At 43.3% G+C, this 22,066-nt stretch overlaps 2 protein-coding genes across 16 annotated transcripts in view; one reads left to right on the forward strand and one right to left on the reverse strand.

Annotated features, from left to right (window-relative positions):
* Nucleotides 1–22,066, reverse strand: part of RYR2 (ryanodine receptor 2) — a 246,863-nt gene that overhangs the window by 158,324 nt on the left and 66,473 nt on the right. For 10 of the 15 annotated variants that reach the window (XM_079969396.1, XM_079969392.1, XM_079969401.1 and 7 more), the window contains 6 exons: nt 21,923–21,997; nt 20,276–20,354; nt 14,090–14,202; nt 10,554–10,653; nt 9,377–9,473; nt 788–862 (listed from right to left, as the gene is read on the reverse strand). In XM_079969396.1, coding sequence (XP_079825522.1) covers nt 788–862; nt 9,377–9,473; nt 10,554–10,653; nt 14,090–14,202; nt 20,276–20,354; nt 21,923–21,997 — 539 coding nt within the window. Of the gene's footprint in view, nt 1–787; nt 863–9,376; nt 9,474–10,553; nt 10,654–14,089; nt 14,203–19,915; nt 19,940–20,275; nt 20,355–21,922; nt 21,998–22,066 lie in introns of all 15 variants that reach the window. The other 5 variants (XM_079969397.1, XM_079969404.1, XM_079969400.1 and 2 more) reach the window with 1 other exon arrangement.
* Nucleotides 14,853–16,834, forward strand: LOC307213406 (uncharacterized protein; the record flags this gene model as incomplete). The annotated part of the gene is made up of 2 exons (XM_079971274.1): nt 14,853–15,722; nt 16,624–16,834. 2 exons carry the CDS (start codon nt 14,853–14,855, stop codon nt 16,660–16,662), a joined length of 909 nt encoding a protein of 302 aa, XP_079827400.1. The 3' UTR covers nt 16,663–16,834.

Here is a 22,066-nt window from a genome sequence, read left to right on the forward strand (position 1 = left end):
CAAAACCAGCATGAGAACTGAGCAGTTGGATACTGTTGACAGTTGTAAGGCATTTCTTGTATGTTTCTCATATTATCTTATATTCTCATATATTTTATCTATAAAGGGAGATGACTCAATATCACAGTTAAATTGAAATTTAGGTAAGTATTCCTCTGTCAAGTATATTCCAATGGCTGGAGGTGCTGTCAAGGGTATTGTTAGCCCGGACTGTAGGCTGTCATTTGTTAAACCACCTACCTAACAGCTCCTATGCAATCCTAGGTAAGAAGGTAATGCACTTTTAAAAAAATGCACAAGGAAAATGTAAAGGAACCTATTTCTCATTCACTGCACTAGAATTCTCAAGGTCAGCTTTAATTCCCAAACAGCAAAAGAAGAAAAATGTTGTTCCATTAGCATGGCTCTGCTACTATCAGAAGACATGAACATAAACAGTTGCAGCTTTATAGTACAACTTTTCCCCACAGCTGCTGGCATTTACTGATTAATATTATCAATTTTTGTGGAACTTGTCCCAAATCAGCATTTTGAAAAGCCTGAAACTGACACCTATCTGACAACTGTAATAGCGTCACAAACCCATATTGGAAATCAATTCCATGTGAAACTTTCACAGTGCAAAATTGTAGATTATGAACTTGGGTAAATAAGTACATTTCCAAATTGCCATCACAGTCTTTCAGCATAAACACAAAAAAATTCTCAAGAGAAAGCTTGCATTTTAAAGAGTGGGGACATTTGTTGCCATAATGGAATTGCATTGTGCCAGAGGTTCTTTACTTACGCAACCCTCAAAGTCTCCAATCGCCAAAGAGAACGAGCATGAATCGACACGGCTCCACCCTCATAATGGACTGTTCTGCAACACAAGAGGAATTTTCTGAGTTTCCCAGACCTTTAGGCTGAAAATAGCTGATAGTGTTTTAGAGAGAGCTGATTTAGTTTCTTCAAAGAGAAACTGCTGATCCTAGTGTGCCCACATCCATCCTGCTTTCACCAGAGGCAATAGAAAGATAAACACCAAGCAAAGCATTACCACTCAGACTTTCAGCTCTCTTAAAATCTGCTGTCCATTTCCAGTCTCTTGTGGCTTTCTTTCCAGCTGATATCCTACTGAAAGATTTGCATTCCAAGATATATTATATATTTTGGTAAGCTATCTTTACTAGTTAGGTAGGGCTGGCATGATCACATCAAACTAGTGTCCAGTTTATTTCTCTGAGATCTGTTTAATCAAATGAATATTTCAGTCATTTCCTTTCTTCATAGATATTCCCTCTTATAATGAAAAAGTGCACAAATATGGCTATTGTACAACATATTACTATATATTAGACAGGTTTTGTTCATATTCTAGCACTCTTTCCTTCCAGGAAAATAAGAGACTAAAGTAATTTCCCTTGCAAGTTCCCCTACAACCCAGGGAAGGGGAAGATGTGTAAGAAACAGTGTACAGTTGAGAAGTAAGTGAACTAAGAGCATCCCAAGACAAACCTGACAGGTGGAATAAATATGAGGGAAAGGGAGAAAGCTCGAGTGAGGAAGCTGCTATGAGGAACCATCAAACATGTTGAGCCCATGAATATCTCTGAAGGGTGCACTATAGGGACACTTTACCAAGGCCATATTTGGCAGGAACCAGTGTCAGCTAAACCTATGTTGCCATGGTTGTGCAGGAGGTTTCAATTAATGCTTATTTTCTTGTTTGGACAGTAATTGAAAAGCCTGCGCAGTTCAGATGAAAGGTCAGCTCCAATAAATACCGGTATATTCCTGTTTCTATAATCTCCAATGAAAACAAAAAGCAACCCCTTCTTCTTGCCTGTACTGTTAACTGTCTTGTTACAAAAACCAACTAAGGAGGTGACCAAGCTTTTGGGGGCTGCGTACCACTTTGAGCCATGGTCAACCCTCCAAGGGATCATAAGTAAATGTGGAAATGGCTGGAGTGTAAAAGCTGGAGTGGCAAATGAAATTCAAGGACAAATTTGTGGGTAATGAGGGGTCACAAGAACCTTTAGGCATCATGACAGGTGCTAATGAGAGTAGTCAGATTTTTAAAATTATTATTTTAAAGGATAAACAGGGGGGTTGACAGCTGTAAAAAACAAAACAAAACAAAACAAAACCCCTTTAGGCATCATGGCACCACAGGAGGAGACCTATAGGAGCCATCAATATTTTTTTTTCTTCAAATGACAAATGAGGGGTATTAGTAGACCACAAAAAAACCTCTTGGGCTAACCACCTCTGAACTAGGGTATGGAAATTGGTAATTTGCTGAGAATTCACTACAATCCTATAGACAACTCAACAGTTCCCTTGATCTTAAAGCTTCCTACGAGTATTCCTTGCTTTTCTACTGAACATACGAAGTTACACTACTGGGACAGGTATGCAGGAGCCCAGCAGAACCAATCAAATTTCTACCAATTTATTCTGTTGTGGTTAAAAAAAATATATAATATTTGTGTGATGTAAATTAGGAAATTGCAAAGGCCTGCCCATGGCTAAACCTAAACAAGGAGCCCAGATCACTGAATCTATTCCATTTAATTAAAACAACAAATTAGTTACATTGAATTATTACTTTATATTCCCCTAGCACTAATTAATAACCATGAGGGAAAAGCTTGTCAGAGAACTGCACAGGCTCCAATGCAGATAATTTAAAAAGATACATAAGTTTTTATTTATCAGTACAGAAGAAAAAGGCCTGAATAAAATGAATCTAAGACAAGACACAGTTCCTCTCACGTGTATATGTCTGTCCTACTGAATTCATTGAACTGGTGAGGATACAACTGGGTTCACTATTGCAGTCTTAAATGAAATAGCTACTGCTGTCACAAATGGTATCGACCTACTGTGCCATATGTTTCTATTTCTCAGCTTACTATTCCCATTTAGGAACTTTGCAGAGAGTAACAACATAGTGCCAGAGGTATGCTTGAATTGTAAATCAAGCTATTTAAAGTTTCTCATCTGATAGAATATCAGATCCTGTCCCATTACTTCACAATTACTGGTTTCACTATATACTATAGTGCCCCACAAATAGAAACCCAGGCTGCATCTAGACACATCAAAAAAGCAATTCAGTTAAACGTGTTATAAACTTCATATAAGAAAACTAGTTGGCATAAGTTAAAACATTTACAGTGGTGCCTCGCAAGACGAAATTAATCCGTTCCGCGAGTCTCTTCGTCTAGCGGTTTTTTCGTCTTGCGAAGCAAGCCCATTGACGGATTAGCGGATTAGCGCTATTAGTGGCTTTTAGCAGCTTATCGGGTTAGCGGATCAGCTGATAAGCGGCTTAGCGGCTTAGAAAAAGGGGGGGAGGAAAAAAAACCCGCAGGAACTCGCAAGACATTTTTGTCTTGCGAAGCAAGCCCATAGGGAAATTCGTTTTGCAAAGCGCCTCCAAAACGGAAAACCCTTTCGTCTAGCGGGTTTTCCGTCTTGCGAGGCGTTCATCTTGCGGGGCACCACTGTATAAAGCGCTTTATCTTTACGAATGTAGCTCAGTCCCCAAACTGAACTGAGAAGTTGTTTGTTGTTGTTGTTGTTTAGTTGTTTAGTCGTGTCCGACTCTTCGTGACCCCATGGACCAGAGCACGCCAGGCACTTCTGTCCTCCACCGCCTCCCGCAGAAGTTACTTAGCGCTTTCAAAATCAGAAAGGCAGGGTGCGTGCAGAGCAGCAGTTTTTCATGCACTCTGTTGTTCAGAAGATGGGCTAAAGCTCACACACATTTTGGTTTATGCCACTGTACAGCCTTCTTCAATTTTTCCCTATAAAAAATATCATGCCTCTCATTAAAGAATCCATGCTTTTAAGCAGCTAGTCTGGATAGAACCACCGTGCTGTTTCTTCCCCAGCCAATGACTTCCCCTGTCCACCCAGGTTATTTCAAAGCCTGTAACATTGAAATTATGTACCAAACAATCTATACACTTTATTAATTTATCACTGTAGGATGCCATTTGCTTTTCTTCTCAGCAAGGTGTATTTAGATCTAAGCAGGCACAAGTGCAAAATTCCATAGTCTGCATTTCTTAAAGAAACAGAAACCTGTAACTGTCAAAAAAAGGAAAACACATATGCATAGCAATACATAACAATTAGGCATCAGAAATGAGGGACAAAATGAATTCTGATCGAAGCAAATGTACCTTAGAAATATTCTCAAGCAAGCCATCTTTGTCTGACAACATAGACAAATATGTTGCCTAAACGCATTATGACTGTTATGAAATCAAGTGTATTTCAATTAATTTTGACATGGGTGACCTGTATCTAATAAATGAGAAAGGCAGAAAAGAAAGAAAGAAAGAAAGAAAGAAAGAAAGAAAGAAAGGCAGAAAAAGGCCCCTCTGTCATTAAGCAAATGCAGTATGCTGGAAGAAAAATTGATTCATTTTAGTCTGATAAACCTTTGCACTCCAGGTTGACGAAATATTGTTGTTGTATCTTGTGCTTTCCTGAACCCTATAAACCTGCCTTTATTGTTTGCCTATCCCTCATAGCAGCATGTTTTTAAAATGGGGTGGATTTATTGTCAATTTAGGTTTGATTTAATCTCATGGTTTGGGTCTGTCCTCTTCATTTAAAAAAAAAAAATAGCTAAGCAATCCTTCTGTCAGTGTCAAAACTTTTAGCACAATTTTAAATTCAAGAAAAGCTAACATATGAGCACTGTTAACTAGGGCTGCCACCCCACATGCTTCACTTGACAACCCAGCTTAGCCAACAACTCTTTTGCCAACTTCCCTTCTCCCACACCTAGCCAACCCCTCAGTTCGAACTTTGAATCTGACCTAAAACCAGCAACCTTCCCTTTATACCTCACCCATTCCTCCCCTCACAGCTTACCCCAACCACCAGTCCCTTTTAAGAGAGGAGAAGCACTTAAGAGAGGGGTTTGCCAAACGACTCTTTGAAGTGCCTCCCCTCTCCTCCATTAAACATCACTTGATGGGAGGATTAAACATGGCTACTTTGCAATTCCCTCCCTTGAGAAGCTAGACTGGGTCTATGATTCTATAGTGCTCTGATGGTGTTTCCTGGTTGGCAGGGGGTTGGACTCGATGGCCCTTGTGGTCTCTTCCAACTCTATGATTCTATGATTCTCCTTGCTTTCCTTCCACCAGCAAGTGAATACTTTCTTGTTCAAACTGCTTTTAATGAAAGGGCTGATGCTGCGCTGTTTTTATTGTAATTATTTGTCCAGTTTTAATAGGGGTGGGGGAAGGATGTCTGTAGACAGGTGGTTTTAATTCTATCATTGTTTAATTGTTTCTTAATGATTGGGTTTTTTCCTAAATTTTAGCTGCTCTTATCTGCCTTGAGTCCTGTCAGGGGAAAGGTTTAAGTGTAGCTTGTGTTTATAGAAGACTAAAACAAGAATTCTGACCAAATGCAGCCCGGGAACTAAATTAATTAAAATGTACCGTATTTTTGCTCCCTGATAGAAAAACAGGTAGGAGTAACAGAAGATACATTAACTGCTCAAATAGGGAGCTGATCATCCTACTATACTCATCAGAGATATGATTGTAATAGAGCTTTGCAATTGAGCTGCATTTCCATTTTGTGTGTTATTATTTATTAAATGCATACAGCTGTCCATCATTAAACATTCCCTGGGTGACTTACAGCAAAATTATTAAAATATACAGCTATAATTAAAACCAACCAAGAGTAATAACGGACAGCAAAGAAACTTCCTTGAATAGAGACAGCATAAAATAATTTGTAGAACAATAACTAAAGGAGCAATCACTATTAGGTATCATTCTATAACTGAGCCTCAAATAATTTAGGGTTCACATATTTTAAATTGCCCAAACCATTCTCATGCCATCCTGGTATTTCTTGTCAGCTCTGAAGTGGGATCCATTAAACTTGTGTACAGTTAAATAAGCATGTGGAAATGGGGCTTTTTTTTTTATTCCCTGAAATCTATTTTCACTTTTCTTGATGAGAAGAGTACTAATTACATTCCCTCTCTATGGATTTTTTTTATACCACCAATTTATATAGCACTTCTATTTATATTCAGCAACTCAGAAAAGCACTTAACTATCGCTTCCATTTTAAATATAGGGAACAGATAACATGAGATAGCAGCTTAAACAAGCTGGAACATGAACATTCAGTCCAGCAAATTCCAATTTATCGTCATTTAACCTTGCTGGCTCAGAAATGCTGACCTGGCCTGTCCTTTTTCTCCCCTTGAGGTAAAGAGGAACATGCCATCTCCTGCTCCCCCTGCCACAGCCCACCACAGCTTCTGCCACCAATAGAATGTCTCCCTTGCTGAAAGCTGGAACATTCCTCAAAGCATTGCTGCTTGTCTTCTCTGCCCTGGGGAAAGACAAGTGAGAATGACACACACAGGAATACCCCTTCTAGCTTAACTCAGAGGAGAGGCAGAGCGTTTCCAAAATGAGAGAGGGCATGTTCCAGCAGTAATGGAAGTGGTGGGAAGGGCAGGACACCACCTCTTGCATTTTTTTGTTCCCTGAGGCAGGTACATCAACCTGCATCATTGGTGTTTCCAACACTCTTTAATCAGTGTCATACTAACCAACACAAGTCCCAATTATAACACATTTCATTGTAATCTTTAGCAGACCTATCATGGCCAATTTCAATCTGGCTGTTTGCCCAGGTTTTGCTCACTCTGGTTGATTACCTGGTTCTGGGAAACAGGTAGGGGTAGTGCAATGTATTGCTTTTAAGGGTGATTTTTGTTTTACTGTTGCGCAATGCCCTGGTGTTTTATGATATTATCAGTAAATAAATCTACAAATGATACTGTACTCGGCTCTATTTCGCCACACCATCTGAACCAGATGAAGATGTTTTGGCAAAGAACTAGGACCTGTGGATAGTAATGGGTTGAAAGAGGACCAATACATGGAAACAGAATCTTGACAAGACAGAGGCACTGCTGGTGGGCAGTTCCTATGTCACAGATTTGGGTGAATGGTCTGTTCTGCATGAAGCCACACTCACTCTGAAGGACTAGGTTCATAGTCTAGGGCAGGCTTCCTCAACCTCAGCCCTCCAGATGTTTTTGGCCTACAACTCCCATGACCCCTAGCTAGCAGGACCAGTGGTCAGGGATAATGGGAATTGTAGTCTCAAAACATCTGGAGGGTCGAGGTTGGGGAAGCCTGGTCTAGGGATACTCAGCACTGTTTCTTGAGGTTTAGCTAGTTTCAGTGGTGAGTAGTGTCTATTTCCAAATTCAGCTGGCATGCCAGCTATGCCTGTTTCTTGGGGGCGGGGAGTGGCTACAATAAAGCATGCTCTGGTAATCTTCTGTTTAGATTACTGCAATGTGCTATACGCTGAACTTCCCTTGAAACTGAAGGTGATGCAGAATGCAGCTACTAGAGCAAAGCCCAACGTCTGTCTGATGTCTGCCTATCATACCTATTTAGTGGAGTCTGAACTGGGCACATATATGGATCAAATTCAAGGTGATACAACTGATTAATAAAGCCCTGCATGGCCTGGGACTGAGGTATTTGTTTTAGCTTCTCTCCCTATATCATCAAATCCAAAAATGGGGATCAGAAGAGATCCTTTTTAATGTCTCATTTTCAGCTGTTGCATTCAGGACCACAATACAGGATTGGGTTTTCTCTGCAATAGTTCCCCAACTGTGGAATTCTTTCCACCTGAAGGTGAATAATAGACACCTGTTTCTGGAATCCTATTTGTTCTCCTGAGCATTTGATGATTGAAGTTTAGGCTATCATAGGTTTTAGGATACTGGTGATGGTCTTATAACCAATGGATGGTGATGGTGGTGGTGGTGATTTTCCAGTGTGCTTTATAATATGCTGGTAACCATTCTTTGATTCTTTGTAATGAAGTTTGGTCTAAAAGTTTCATTAATAAATAAATGAGTTTAATTAATATCATTAGAGTAGGATGTGGAAAGTGAGAGAAAAAATATCTCTATGTTCTTGCAACAAATATTTTCTCCCCCCCCCCATAATGACTCTGCTCCAGCTCCAAACACAGTGACACATAATCATTATTCTCCCTCTAGATTCCATATAAAGTGACAGAGGAGCTGCTAGAGTATTCTCTCTGGTCTCTCTCTTTCTCTCTGCATTAGTAACCCCTTAGGCAAGCCCCAGGTACAATGGGCAACAGAAAAATGACAAAAAAAATTAAAATGACACTTCTATTCTCAATAAATGAAAGTATCAAAAATACCAATTCCACAAGCCTTTGGCTAAAGCAAGCTTTATTCACTTTAATGGGTCCCCTTACTGTGAAGCCCATGTAGGATCAGGCTCAATTTTCAAGAAAGTATTTGCAAAATTCACCATATATCTTCTTAATCTACATTGTTGTTGACGCTCACGGTTATAGAACAACCGCTCAAAACAACTAAGATTTCCATTCATGCTTATGGTCTAAAAGGATGTTACATTTAGATTTGGGAATGGGGTCATAAGAAGTTCCTGTATTTTGGCACTTTGGCAATGGCTTCCAAGATCTTGGGCAAAGTCTCTTCCAAGATCCCAGCTCTTCTAGTTAAGGTCCTTCTCAACTGGAAATACTGGGAATTGAACCCAATATGCAAAGCAGGTGATTTACCATGTGCTTTAACCATAAATCCTTGAACAGATTTAAGTCCTCAAACAGTTTTAACTAAATATAGCAAGGAAGTATAATGAAGGCTTTTGAGTAACCAAGACAGCTTTGAGCAACCTGTACAGCTTTAAAAAAAATGGCTAAAGCTGCAGTCCTATACTTACCTGGAATTAAGCCCTACTGAACTCAATGGGACTTACTTCTGAGGACAAGTATATAGGATTGCACTGTTAGTATTACAGCCTATGAATTTCTTTGCTTGGTCTGTGGGACTGTCCTCGGGAAGTGGCACAATGAATAATGCTCCATGATCCACGGATTCCATGAGGGGAATATGCTCAAACGTGAGCCCCAAATGAAGACAAGCTTGGCAAAAGCCTAGCTTTATTAGACTTTGGTCAATCTCACACTTACTTCCCCAGGCAATACAGTCCCAAATTCCCAGAGCATAGCAGAGCAATAACAGTTCCTTCTACTTTACTTTTTTCATGCTGGCATTTTACCCAGTGACATCAGCTATAGACAAGTGATCAGTCTGGTCTCAATGCACTTGGTTGCTAATAAGAGTCTCCCCACCTCATGGGGCCTGTGACATAGCCCCTTTCTTAGAGTTACAGGGCTTAGGGAGTCATAAGTGCAGCAGTTCTCTTGCCGGTTCCTTCTCAGAACACCCTAGGGTTACACCAAGTGGCCCAGTCCACAGTATCCTGTCAAGACCATCTCTTCCCCCTCCCATCATAAAATTTACCTTCTTTGCTCTTCTCCATGCTCTCCTGAAGGGACAGTCAAACATTCATCCATGTGACCATGTAACAACCGCAGTACATCACCTCCTATTAGGTAACCTATAATTGGGGGGGGGGAGGAGGCAAGCATTATGTGTTTTAGGATTAATCCAAGCTCAAAATCTGCAAATATCTACTTCCATTCAATTTCAAAGAATCCCGATAGTACTGGTTTTAAATCCGCACCCGTCTCCTAGTTTTTTTAGTTTTAGTTCTTTTAGTTTTATTTGGTGTTAAAAGGGCTCTAGTAAGAATAGAAGTAATGGATTCACTACTTACTAAGCCTGTGGGTGCCCTGTGCACATGCAAGGTTTTGCAGGCACTATCTGAAGTCATGTCTAGAATAGTAAGTGCAGTAAGTGATCTGTTAAAAGATAGCACTCATTGGTCTATGTGTCAAAAGTCAGATTTCCTGCTTTTTAACAAGGCTACTGGGAAAAGTCACCATCTTTTAATGGCACTAATCAAGGTTTCAGCCTTGCATACTCTTGGAGAGAATAATCTGAAACACTATTGTGTTTACATTACATTATTGAAATTTAAATGTATGATAAAATCTATAAAGATTATTTGCTTTCAATAAAAGCTACTACCAGATCACGCACAAAACAGAAATAAGAGCTTTTAACAGCATAATTATGATTCAGTGCAGACTTCATTAAATATAATCATAGTAAAAGCTATCTGGCAAACCAGGAATCCATGGTTTCCCCAAGGTATTTTTACACACCAGTGAAATCAGATATATTGTAAGTCAGCACTAATGTGCACTCCCCCAGTACTGATTTTTGTGACATGTAAAAAAGCAGACCCTAAGCAAGATGACGAACGAGTTGGGAGTGGGTGGCTAAGTGAATGCCAGAAAAATCAAAAGCCAACACGACCACCTGCCTATCATCCAGCGCATTCCCTCTCATTATTTATTCATTTTGCACATTATAAAATCAAGTGTCCTTGAGTAGGACTGATTTTATGACATGCGGCAGTACCATCTGTCTCACTTTCCTCCAATCCCTAAATAAAATAATATAAAGGTCCTGAAATACTTGTTCAATACAGCAATTATCTGCAGGCCATTATTATTGAAACAGCTAACTGATAGTACAACTAGCATTAGCATTATTATGTTATCAATATTACCTTGAGCTGCTTCACTTCCTGAACTGATGGGGGCTACACTCCACAGTGTTTGCTGGAAGGCTGCGTCAACTCGCAAGCTGCCATTACCATAAGACAAATGCTGCAAACATAGGAGAAAGAGAGAGCTAATTATTAAACTATACTACAAGAATATACAAGAACCTGTGTTTATCAAATATCATGCGAGTAGATTTCAACGTATGCAACAAGACTTCCCCTTCCTCTCTTCTCCCTCCCATCTTGGTCACCACCCTCTGCACATGTTGCAGCTTCTCAATATCCTTCTTAAATTGTGGCACTCAGACTTAAAAGCCAAACCCTAGGGGCCAAAGTCCCTTTGCCCTCCCCCAATAAAATACTTGAGTGGGCAGGCCCCCGCAGTTGATGAGAATTGCTGTTAAAATGGTGTGCATACACCATGTCATGTGATCAATTATCCAGGGCGGGGCTTACCTGGCCCCCACCCCCAGTATTTTGTGGTCTACTAAGGCCACTAGATCACTTTCACATGTATTACTGGCAAGCCAGGTGTCCTCCATCTTATATTTGTGCATCTGGTTCTTCCTGCCTCGGGGAGAACCTTACATTTGTTCCTATTGAAATTTATTTTGTTAGTTTGGGTCCAGTTCTCCAATCTGTTAAGGTCATATTGAATTCTGATTCTGTATTCTGCGGCATGGCTACCCCTCTCAGTTTGGTGTCATCTGCAAATTTTATGAGCGTCCCCTCAATTCCTTCATCCAAGCCACTTACAAAGATGTTGACCCTCCAGCTTGCAACTCTTGATATTGCTTTATTATTTCTATTACTGTGAATTTTATCTCACTATTCATATGCAGAAAGAAAAAAGCAGACTGTGAAATTAATAACAAATTGAAATTCATGAAAAAATCATTGGGCTTCCAATTAACCATGCACACATCAACAGTGCTATACAGTTCTCTACACTACTAGACAATGCTCTGCACAGGGAAGTTTCCTTACATATTGATAAGAACTGGACAATCCTGCTCACAAGGAGCTGTGTATAAACAGCACAAACCCTCTCTGCATCCACACTGGAGTTTCTAAATTGAAACAACAACCTATGAAGCCAAAAGTCACTCAAATGTCTCTGCAGCAGCAAGTCACCTGCATTCAAGCTCAAACCTAATTTTCTTCAGCTCTCTGGCTTGATGCAACTGTCAGTGAATCAGAAAATACTGAGTAATCACTGAATTCATGCTGCAAGTAATAGCTTTCTAACGGCATTTTTCTTTGAAGCCGGGGTTACGTGAATCAAAATTTCTGCTAAAAGACATGCTTTGCCCTAGGGAACTGATAGGAAGCACCAGATTCAGATTAATATTATTTCTCAACCATCCTCTGTTGATGCTAACTCGGTACACTTAGTGGTGTGCAGGACTGACACACAAACTAACTGTGCCACTTATATCTTTAGGGCAATGAGGAATCAGCAATGTGTTTATTTTCCAGTTCAGAGGTCTTGATCAGCATTCAACGTGCCAGCTCCCTGTCCTCTGTCTTACTGATGTCACTTCCATTTCCATGCCATGTCGGAAAGAAGTCAGGGTTCTTCCCTAGAAAAGCTGTCATAGTATGGTGCACCAAGTTGTTGAATATCAATCCAGTCTTGCCCATCATAACTAATGAGGCCCCCAGGAATATAAACAGACACCACTTGGAACCCCTAGTGTTTTTCTGTATAGCCAGAATTATCTTTCAATTTACCAGGGTGTCCTATATTTTATTTCTTTATTTCTTTATATTATTATTATTATTATTATTATTATTATTATTATTATTATCGTCGTCATCATCATCATCATCAATTGCCTACTCTAAAGTCCCAGGTCAGGTTACAACAATTTAACAATTTAAATACAATGGTAAAAACAGTTTAAAACAAATTACAATAAGACAAATATGGTGGGTGAGTATGTGGGTATGTATGTATGTATGTATGTATGTATGTATGTATATGTGCAGTTATAAGCCAGGACTATGCCTTTGCAACCTTCATTACAGTGGTGCCTCGCAAGACGAAATTAATCCGTTCCGTGAGGCCGTTCGTATAGCGGTTTTTTCGTCTTGCGAAGCAAGCCCATTGACAGCTTAGCGGATTAGCGCTATTAGCGGTTTAGCGGCTTTTAGCAGATCAACTGAAAAGCGGCTTATCAGCGGATCAGCTGATAAGCGGCTTAAGGCTTAGAAAAAGGGGGGGAGGGAAAAAACCCCGCAGGAACTCGCAAGACATTTTCATCTTGCAAAGCAAGCCCATAGGGAAATTTGTTTTGCGAAGCGCCTCCAAAACGGAAAACCCTTTCGTCTAGTGGGTTTTCCGTCTTGCGAGGCGTTCGTCTTGCGGGGCACCACTGTACTACTAAAACAGGCAACAGCTTTAAGCAGCTAGTATTTTGTAGTAAAATCAGAATTCAGTACAAATACTGATGAGACATTCTGAATGCATTGTGAGAAGAATTTACTTCCCGTCCCATATGTTCCTGTTACACCCCCACACCCTATGTAAAATAAACTCATGCTCTGATTGGTGCGCAGAGACAAGGCTGGAGAATACATGTTATAAATAAACCATGCTGTTTTAGCATCTGACCTAATGGTAATAAGTAAGTGCATTATTTTCATCTGCCTTTGTGTTCTTTACCAAGAAGACAAGAGCCCCATTGGATCTGGCCAAAGGGCCACCTAGTGCAGCATCCTGTTGACACAGTGACCAACCACATGCCCATGGGAAACTGACAAGCAGGACATGAGTGCAGCAGTGTTCTCCGCACCTGCCATTCCCAGCAATGGGTATTTTAAACATATACCACCTCAAACATTGAAGGCAGAACACAGCAATGATGACCAGCAGCCGTTGATAACCTGAATCTTCATGAATTTGCCTAATCCTCTTTTTAAACCACCCAAATTGGTGGTAACCACTATACACTGTTAAAGTGAATTCCATAGTTTAACTATGTGGTTTATGAAGAAGTACTTTCTTTTGTCTGTCTTGAATCTTTCAACATTCAGCTTCATTGGATGTTCACGAGTTCTAGTGTTATGAGAGAGGGTGAAGAACTTCTACTTGCTCTGCACCACACGTTTGTAACCTTTCTCTATAAGGGAGTTTTTCATCTCCTTGATCATTTTGTTGGACTTTTATGGACCTTTTTCATCTCCACAGTATCTGTGACCAGAACTGTTTCTGTATATGGCACGATAGTGAGCTCCTCGCTAAGAGCCCACACGTTTTCATGCCATATGAACCAGGTCAATGACTAATACGTCATAATAATAATTTTGATTATTTGTACTCCTCCCATCTGGCTGGGTTGCCCCAGCCACTGGGTGGCTTCCAGCATATACAAAAACACAATAAAACATTAAACATGTATGTACTGACTTTCAGATCCAATGCCACATCAGAAACATGGTCTAAAAATTAGACCATGAGACTAATTAGTGAGTCTATCTCACTAAGCTTTGTTAAGTACCATGCAATTATTATACTCAAAACATACTTCACTTACCAAGTACCTTTCTGATGAGACACTAACTAGGATGAGATCATCCCCAACACGTACTTTCTCTCCTTCAGAACGCTGTTTGGAAGCAGGGTGTATTGTCCACCAGCATGCCTCACCTACATTACCAGCGATTAATGGAAAAGATGGGCAGAAGAATGTAAAAAGCACCTTGATATACATTGTTTCTATTTTTGCATCTAATTGTGGTTTTGGGATGAAGTGACTTGTCATGATTTGGACATACTTTGCTGAAGAATGAACAAGGGATCGCAATTTTGTACTAATAAATATTATTTTACTTCAATAGCTCCTGTTATGTACTGAGTTGAATAGGATCCAAACTGCAGCAGTCTGATTGGCCCTAGAACAATAGGATTCAGAATGCAGCAGTCTGATTGGTCCTAGAACAATGCAGCAGTATGATTGGTTGGCAGGAACTACCCAATCATGCTCCAGATAGAAGTGAATCCACAACCTGATTGGCTTACAGTAGAATTCCGGAATTAGCCAATCATGTGCAGCCCATTGTGTAAATAATGTATATAAAGCAGATACCTTGAGGGGACTTTCATTCATTCCTCCTCACCACTATGAGCTGAATAAAGAGCATGAAATCACTTTGCGACTCTGAGTATATTTCACTGGCGACGAAGGTGGGATCCCGCTGAGCTGACTGCCACACACAGCACCGCAGCACCGCCACCTGCCGCATCGCTGCCTCGCACCGTGTATCCAGGCTTCAGCTCCGGGACACAAGGAACTCAGAATGGCAACCAACAGCAGCTTTTCGCCGTTCAACCCAGCATCTGGAGACTGGGAAGCATACGCCTCCCGTTTCACCTTCCTCCTAGAAGCCAAAGGGGTCACCGATGAAGAAGACGCCAAGAAGAGGGCAATATTCTTCAGCGTCTGCGGAGAGGAGACGTTTGAAATCGCCCGGGCTCTCCTTGCGCCTGAAGACGTCGCTACTGTTCCATACAAAACAATAATGGAACAGCTGAAGGGGCACTTTTCGCCGCAGCCCTCAGTGGTGGCTCGTCGAAATGCCTTCTACGCAAAGCGGCAAGCCCCTGGGGAAACCATAACTGGGTTTGTGACCTCTCTCCGCCAAGCCGCCCGGTTCTGCAACTTCTCAGAGCTGGAGAACATGCTTCGTGACCGCCTCGTCGGTGGCCTGAGGGATGAGAAGCTGCAACGACGCCTCTACGCTAAGAAGGACCTAACGTTCCAGGTCGCTCTGGAGGAGGCCCTGGCAATGGAAGCTGCCAAGAGGTCGACGCAAGAGGCACGGCCGAGCCAGCCATCCCAACCGAGGGTCCACCATGAAGACCTCACCGACGACTCAGGATCCAACAGGGAGGAGGTGCACCGAGTACAGCAGCGCACTCAAGCAGCCCACATACCACAGCTGCCTCGACGAGAAGGAGGGAACTGCGCAAGCTGTGGAGAAAGTCACGAGAGGAGGACCTGCCGTTTCCGCAACGCAGAGTGCAGGCAGTGCAGAAAATCGGGACACATCGCCCGGGTGTGTTGGGCTCGGCCCACCCGACGCCAGGCATCAGATGACCAATCCAAGAGCCCCAGGTCCCGGGGCCCAACGCACCAAGGCAACTCGACTGAGCTCACGGACTTCCAGGTATACCAGTTGCCCCACCCCAACGTAGAGAAAATTTATGTTGACGTACAGATAGAGGGGGCCCCATGCCGCATGGAGCTTGACACGGGTTCAACTCTATCCATAATCTCGGCAAGGACCTTAAGGAAACTGTGTCCTACTGGGGGTCCCAAACTCAGGCCGGCCCCATTCACCCTCCGGGACTTCCAGAAACGTAAGGTCCCCACAATGGGGGTGGGGACCTTCAGGGTGCAATACCGAGGGCGGACGCGGCAACTGGAATTGCTGGTGGTCAAGGGCCCCTACATTAGCTTACTGGGATTGGCATGGTTTGGACCACTGGGGCTAGCCGTCACCGGGGTGAACCACACTAGCTTACAAGTGGACGTGGACGCCATATGCAAGGAATTTCCGGGGGTTTTTGATGGGAAATTGGGACAGTATACGGGCCCCCCAATTGCTCTACAGCTTGACCCCGCAGTACGACCGGTCAGGCTCAAGGCCCGCCGGGTCCCGTTCGCCCTGAAACCCCGTATAGACGAGGAATTGGACCGGCTTGTGGAGCAAGGAGTGCTGGAGCCGGTGCCTAATGCCCCCTGGGAAACCCCAATTGTCACACCCGTCAAGCCTAATGGTTCGGTCCGCATCTGCGCAGACTACAAATGTACCATAAACAAGGCCCTTACGGCCCATGCATACCCAGTGCCAGTGGTCAGCCATGTTCTTGCCACCCTGGCTGGGTCGAAAATTTTTGGCAAGCTGGACTTGGCCCAAGCATATCAACAGCTGCCAGTAGATGAGGCCACAGCAGAGGCACAGACGATTGTGACGCACAGAGGAGCATTCAGGGTAAAGCGGCTGCAATTCGGTATCAGCGTGGCACCAGGCATATTCCAGAATCTAATGGACTCTCTACTTAAAGGGATTCCTGGCGTCACCCCCTTCTTCGATGATGTGTTGATTGCCGGGCCCACACCAGAGGAGTTTGAGGACCGCCTCCGCACCGTTCTGCACCGTTTCCAGACGGCGGGTCTCAAGGTGAAGCGGGAAAAATGTCTACTAGGAGTGCCTCAGGTGGACTTTCTGGGATTTATGGTGGACGCAGAAGGGGTCCACCCGACTGGGGACAAGGTACGGGCCATTTGTGATGCCCCAGCGCCCAAGAACAAGACTGAACTTCAGGCCTTCTTGGGACTATTGAACTTTTACCATTCCTTCCTTCCCCACAAGGCGGCGGTAGCGGAGCCCCTACACAGACTCCTGGACAAGCGGGCCCCTTGGGTGTGGGGCCAGCGCCAGGAGGCCGCATTCCAGGCAGTCAAGGACTTGCTTGTCTCAAACTCGGTCTTGGCACACTTCGACGAGAGGCTGCCGGTGGTGCTAGCATGCGACGCCTCGCCCTATGGAATTGGCGCTGTCCTGGGACACCAACTCCCGGATGGAAGAGAGGTACCAGTGGCATACTTTTCCCAGACACTCAACGCAACCGAGCGGAACTACTCGCAAATCGACAAGGAGGGTCTGGCAATCGTGAAGGGAGTAAAAAAATTCCATGATTTCTTGTACGGGCGGCCCTTCACCGTGGTGACTGACCACAAGCCGTTGCTTGGCTTGTTTGCCCCTGAAAAGCAGACCCCCCAAGTGCTGTCTCCTCGCGTCCTCAGGTGGTCAATTTTCCTTGCCAGCTACCAGTATGCACTGATTCACCGTCCAGGGAAGGCGATGGGCCATGCGGACGCCCTCAGCAGGCTACCACTACCGGAAACAGGCCCCGACCCAGCACCTGCACAAGAGGTTATGAGCCTGGAGCTGCTTCCTGACCGCCCCATTCAGGCACAAGAAGTTGCACACCATTCCAAGAAAGATAGGGTCATCTCCCGGGTCCTGGACTGGGTGTGGAGGGGATGGCCCAGCAGCAGCCCCGGGCCAGAATTCGCCGGCTACACAACCCGCAAACATGAACTGTCGGCCCACAAGGGGTGCCTGTTATGGGGAAGCAGGGTCGTTGTTCCCCAGCCCCTCCGCAAAAGGGTCCTCACAGCCCTACACGAGACACACCCAGGGGTAGTAAGAATGAAGGCCCTTGCCAGGAGTTATGTGTGGTGGCCAGGGATCGACGGAGAGATAGAGGCCTGGGTCAAACACTGCCAGGCCTGCCAAGAATCCCGCCCAGATCCCCCAAGGGCCCCAGTCCAGTCCTGGGAGTCCGCCCGAGCACCATGGTCACGCCTGCATGTGGACTTCGCTGGCCCCTTTCAGGGGAAAACATTCTTCATAGTGGTGGACTCCTACACCAAATGGCTGGAAGTCGCACTGGTACCGTCCACTTCTACGTCCGCAGCCATCCGGGTACTACGCAGGCTGTTTGCAACCCACGGGCTCCCTGACACTCTCGTCTCAGACAACGGGACTGCATTTACGTCAGGAGAATTCCAAACCTTCACAACGCAGAACGCCATCCGCCACATCCGTTCGGCGCCATTCCACCCTGCCACCAATGGCCAAGCAGAACGCATGGTGCGGACCACCAAGGACACCCTTCGCCGTATGACACAAGGGGATTGGGAGTACCGCCTTGCCACATTCCTTCTAGCACAGCACAGCACCCCCAGCTCAACGACTGGCCGGAGCCCCGCTGAACTACTAATGGGTCGGCGCCTTGCAATCAGATTGGACCGCCTTCACCCCGATAGAGCTCAGGATGAGGCAGTGGTGGGGGAAGGCAAGAACCCCCGGACCTTCGAGGCTCAGGACCCAGTGTACGCAAAGAATTTTGGGGCAGGCCCAGCATGGGTACCCGCCACAGTCACCAGGGTCACTGGCCCCGTGTCGTATGAGGTGCTAACGGATGGGGGGCAATGCTGGCGCCGCCACTGCGACCAGATACGGCGACGATTCCCAGGAGAAAACCAGGAGGAGGAAAGGGCAGAGGAGTCCCAAGGGAACAGAGGGGCAGTGAGGCCCATAGAGCACGAGGGGCCAGCAGGAGAGGCAGAATCAGTAAATACAGAGAGGACCCGCGAGGCCGAAAGGACACCGGAACCAGAACCACGACTGAGTGAGCCGGTTGCGCCAGACCAAACAGCCCCATCACAGCCAGCATCCTTGGAACACGAGCCAGAACCTGAACCCCGGACCAGGGAACACCCCAGGCCGCAACGCACACATAGGCCGCCGGCGTACCTCGAGGACTATGAATGCGACCTCCCGGGCAGGACTGGAACTTAGAGGGGAGGGGTGTTATGTACTGAGTTGAATAGGATCCAAACTGCAGCAGTCTGATTGGCCCTAGAACAATAGGATTCAGAATGCAGCAGTCTGATTGGTCCTAGAACAATGCAGCAGTATGATTGGTTGGCAGGAACTACCCAATCATGCTCCAGATAGAAGTGAATCCACAACCTGATTGGCTTACAGTAGAATTCCGGAATTAGCCAATCATGTGCAGCCCATTGTGTAAATAATGTATATAAAGCAGATACCTTGAGGGGACTTTCATTCATTCCTCCTCACCACTATGAGCTGAATAAAGAGCATGAAATCACTTTGCGACTCTGAGTATATTTCAGCTCCCCAAAAATAAATGACTAGCCTGCTGACAGTTTTACTTATTTAAGTACATTTGTATCCTGCCTTTTTCCATCATGGAATCCAAGGCAGTATAAATGTGGTTCCCAGGTAATGATCAATTTAGGCACTGACCAGATGCAGACCTGCTCAGCTTCAGCAAGGTGTTGGTCTACTGCACCTTTAGACCATACCCTGAGAAAAGTTCATATTAAAGACTCCATTGCTCCTCCACAGTTAATTTTCAGCTGTTACATTAACAATTAATTTTTGTCTCTGACCTCCTTTTAAAATTGTATTTTTGAGAATATGGAATATGGAGCCGGCTCTATGAAATGGTTAGGATGGGACTTCTATTCTACACTTGGTGGTAGTCCACACCATTTAAAGATTGCAGAAGTGTGATATCTGCATATAATCAAATGCTTCCACATCTCTTGTCAACAAAAGAAGAGTCTGCAAAGCAAAAAATAGCAACTGCCACACTGTGAGTGTTAAATAAGAGTGTTAAATGAATAGTTCTAGAAATGTCGCTGTTAAAATCAAACTGTGATAGGCACACACTCTCCTTTTCTGTAGAATGGATATAGTCTTTAAAATATGCATTCTCACAAAGCTGATAATAAGAAACATGCAACTAAATTCACCTTGGAGAGATGGTCTCCACTGCCCTATAAAATATTGAATGAATTAGCTTTAAAATTGCAAGCAGAACACTATCTGAACAGAAGAAAGTCAAAACCAGTCTCAGTTGAAAGATTCACTAGGGATTCCAAATAATAAATAACTTACAGTGTTTGTATGTTCACATATATTTTTAACAGGAAAGGAACTAGGCATTTGTGAGGTAAAAAAAAGGGGAACATAGAATATTCTAAAGTCTATTGGAACATACAAACAAATGCTGTTAGTTGTATAATACTGTAAGTTTCTATTGAAAATTTAAACCTATTTCAACTTGCTGCCATATAAAAGAATGTGCAGTTTTTTGCAAAGCATTTATTTACCTGTGGTATCTTCTTGCAAGCCTACATCAAATGCCAGTTTGTCCATTGATGTTCTTGAGGTGGAGAGACAACACAGGTACTAAGAAAGAAGGAAAAGAAAAACTAGTTTTATGCTCTTTATTCAATTTAGACATATAATTACTTTGCTATATAATACTGTGAGGGAGATGGAGCAGCTGTAGATATGGGCTTGCCAGAAGGGAGCAAGGGCTATTCTAAGGGGACATTTTTACCTACAGAGTGCCAGCATAAACAGAGAGATAGACTCAGAACTCAAGGCTGCTGTGTGTGAATAACAACTGCTATATGTGAGAGACATAGCAAAACCACAAAGCCTGAAAGCAGGAGAAAGTAGGAGAGAGATGCTGCAAGAAAGAAGCCCAAATGTGAGAAGACACTGCTTTTTCCTGAAGGAAGGGAACATGCTGCATTCTGAGGGAAACCCTTGTAAATTCCAGTTTAAAGGAAAATGCAAATGCTTACTTTCACAGTGTCAACTTGTTAAATAAAATAAGGCAACAACATTACACATTACAAAAAAGGAAGATAGAGGCTGGCAATAAGAATAGAGTTGGTCCATCATCTTGCTCAAAGTGTTCCAACTGAGGTGACCTCTCTCTCTCTTCCTCCTAGGGCTACCTAAGAACCACCTTGCACTGAGGGGAGGAGCTTGCAGCTTGCCTTGCTGTTTTTCTTCAACCATCTTAATTGATGCTTACTGTTTTAACATTTTTAATGTTTGCCTGCCTGAAAAGCAGCATATAAATATCAGAGATGTTACCCATGCATCCCCAAATTTCTAAGGTTGAGTACAGACTACAGATGAAGTATAACAGATTCAAAAGAAATAAACGGTAGCAGTGAAATCCGATACCGTCCTATTACAAATGTTCCGTCTGCACAAGCACATTAGCTTGCCAAATAAAATTATCCCCCCATCCCGTTCCGTCACCCCAGGGTTAATTTTGGAAGCACTCCAAGGGAACAATCCCATTGCAAAAGTAGAAGACCTTGTGCATGGCTTCCACCGATAGGGTTTGTCAGGTGAATCTCATCCTTTGTATTTGTTATTTTTATTTACACACAAAAAATGCATACCACTATTTCATTAAAAAATATCCACATTGTTTACAACAATGAAACTATTATTGAAAGTGAATTGGTAACAACTGTGATAATCTCTTGGATGCCATTCTTCAGGATTTCATTTGCGCAGGTTTTTACTGACTTGTTTAAAATATTTATCAATAGCCTACAATCACGTATCTCTACGTGATCTCTACAACAAAATAAAATACAGGATCTGTATCATACATAAAATAGTTGACTATCAAAAAGTGACGTGATAAAAAAACCAACCAGCATTCACAGGATGCTTGTTGAAATGAAAATATCTTCACAGCATGCTGAAATTCATACAATGTTGATATCTGCCTCACCTCCTCTGGGAATGTATTCCATAATGCAGGGGGCATAATATCCAACACAGAAGACTGCACTGGAACGGAATAGCCACAGAATTCCCTGCTACCACACATACAGAGTATAATCTCTATGACAATTACATATAGTTTTCCCCATCAACCATCAACTGCAGCCCTCTAATTTTGATGCCTTGAAAGAAGACGTTAACATCAGCATACATACCATACCACTGTATGAATGGCGCAGCAATATTGCATGTCCATAGAGGAGCGTTCGATGGCCACCACCTTGAGCAGTCTGCATGAACAAGAGGGATTCATTAGCATGTTGGCATGAAATTGTTCTTTTTTATTATAAGGAAATCTT

The sequence above is a fragment of the Podarcis cretensis genome (genome assembly GCF_951804945.1).
Source record: "Podarcis cretensis genome assembly, chromosome: 3".
NCBI lineage: Eukaryota > Metazoa > Chordata > Lepidosauria > Squamata > Lacertidae > Podarcis > Podarcis cretensis.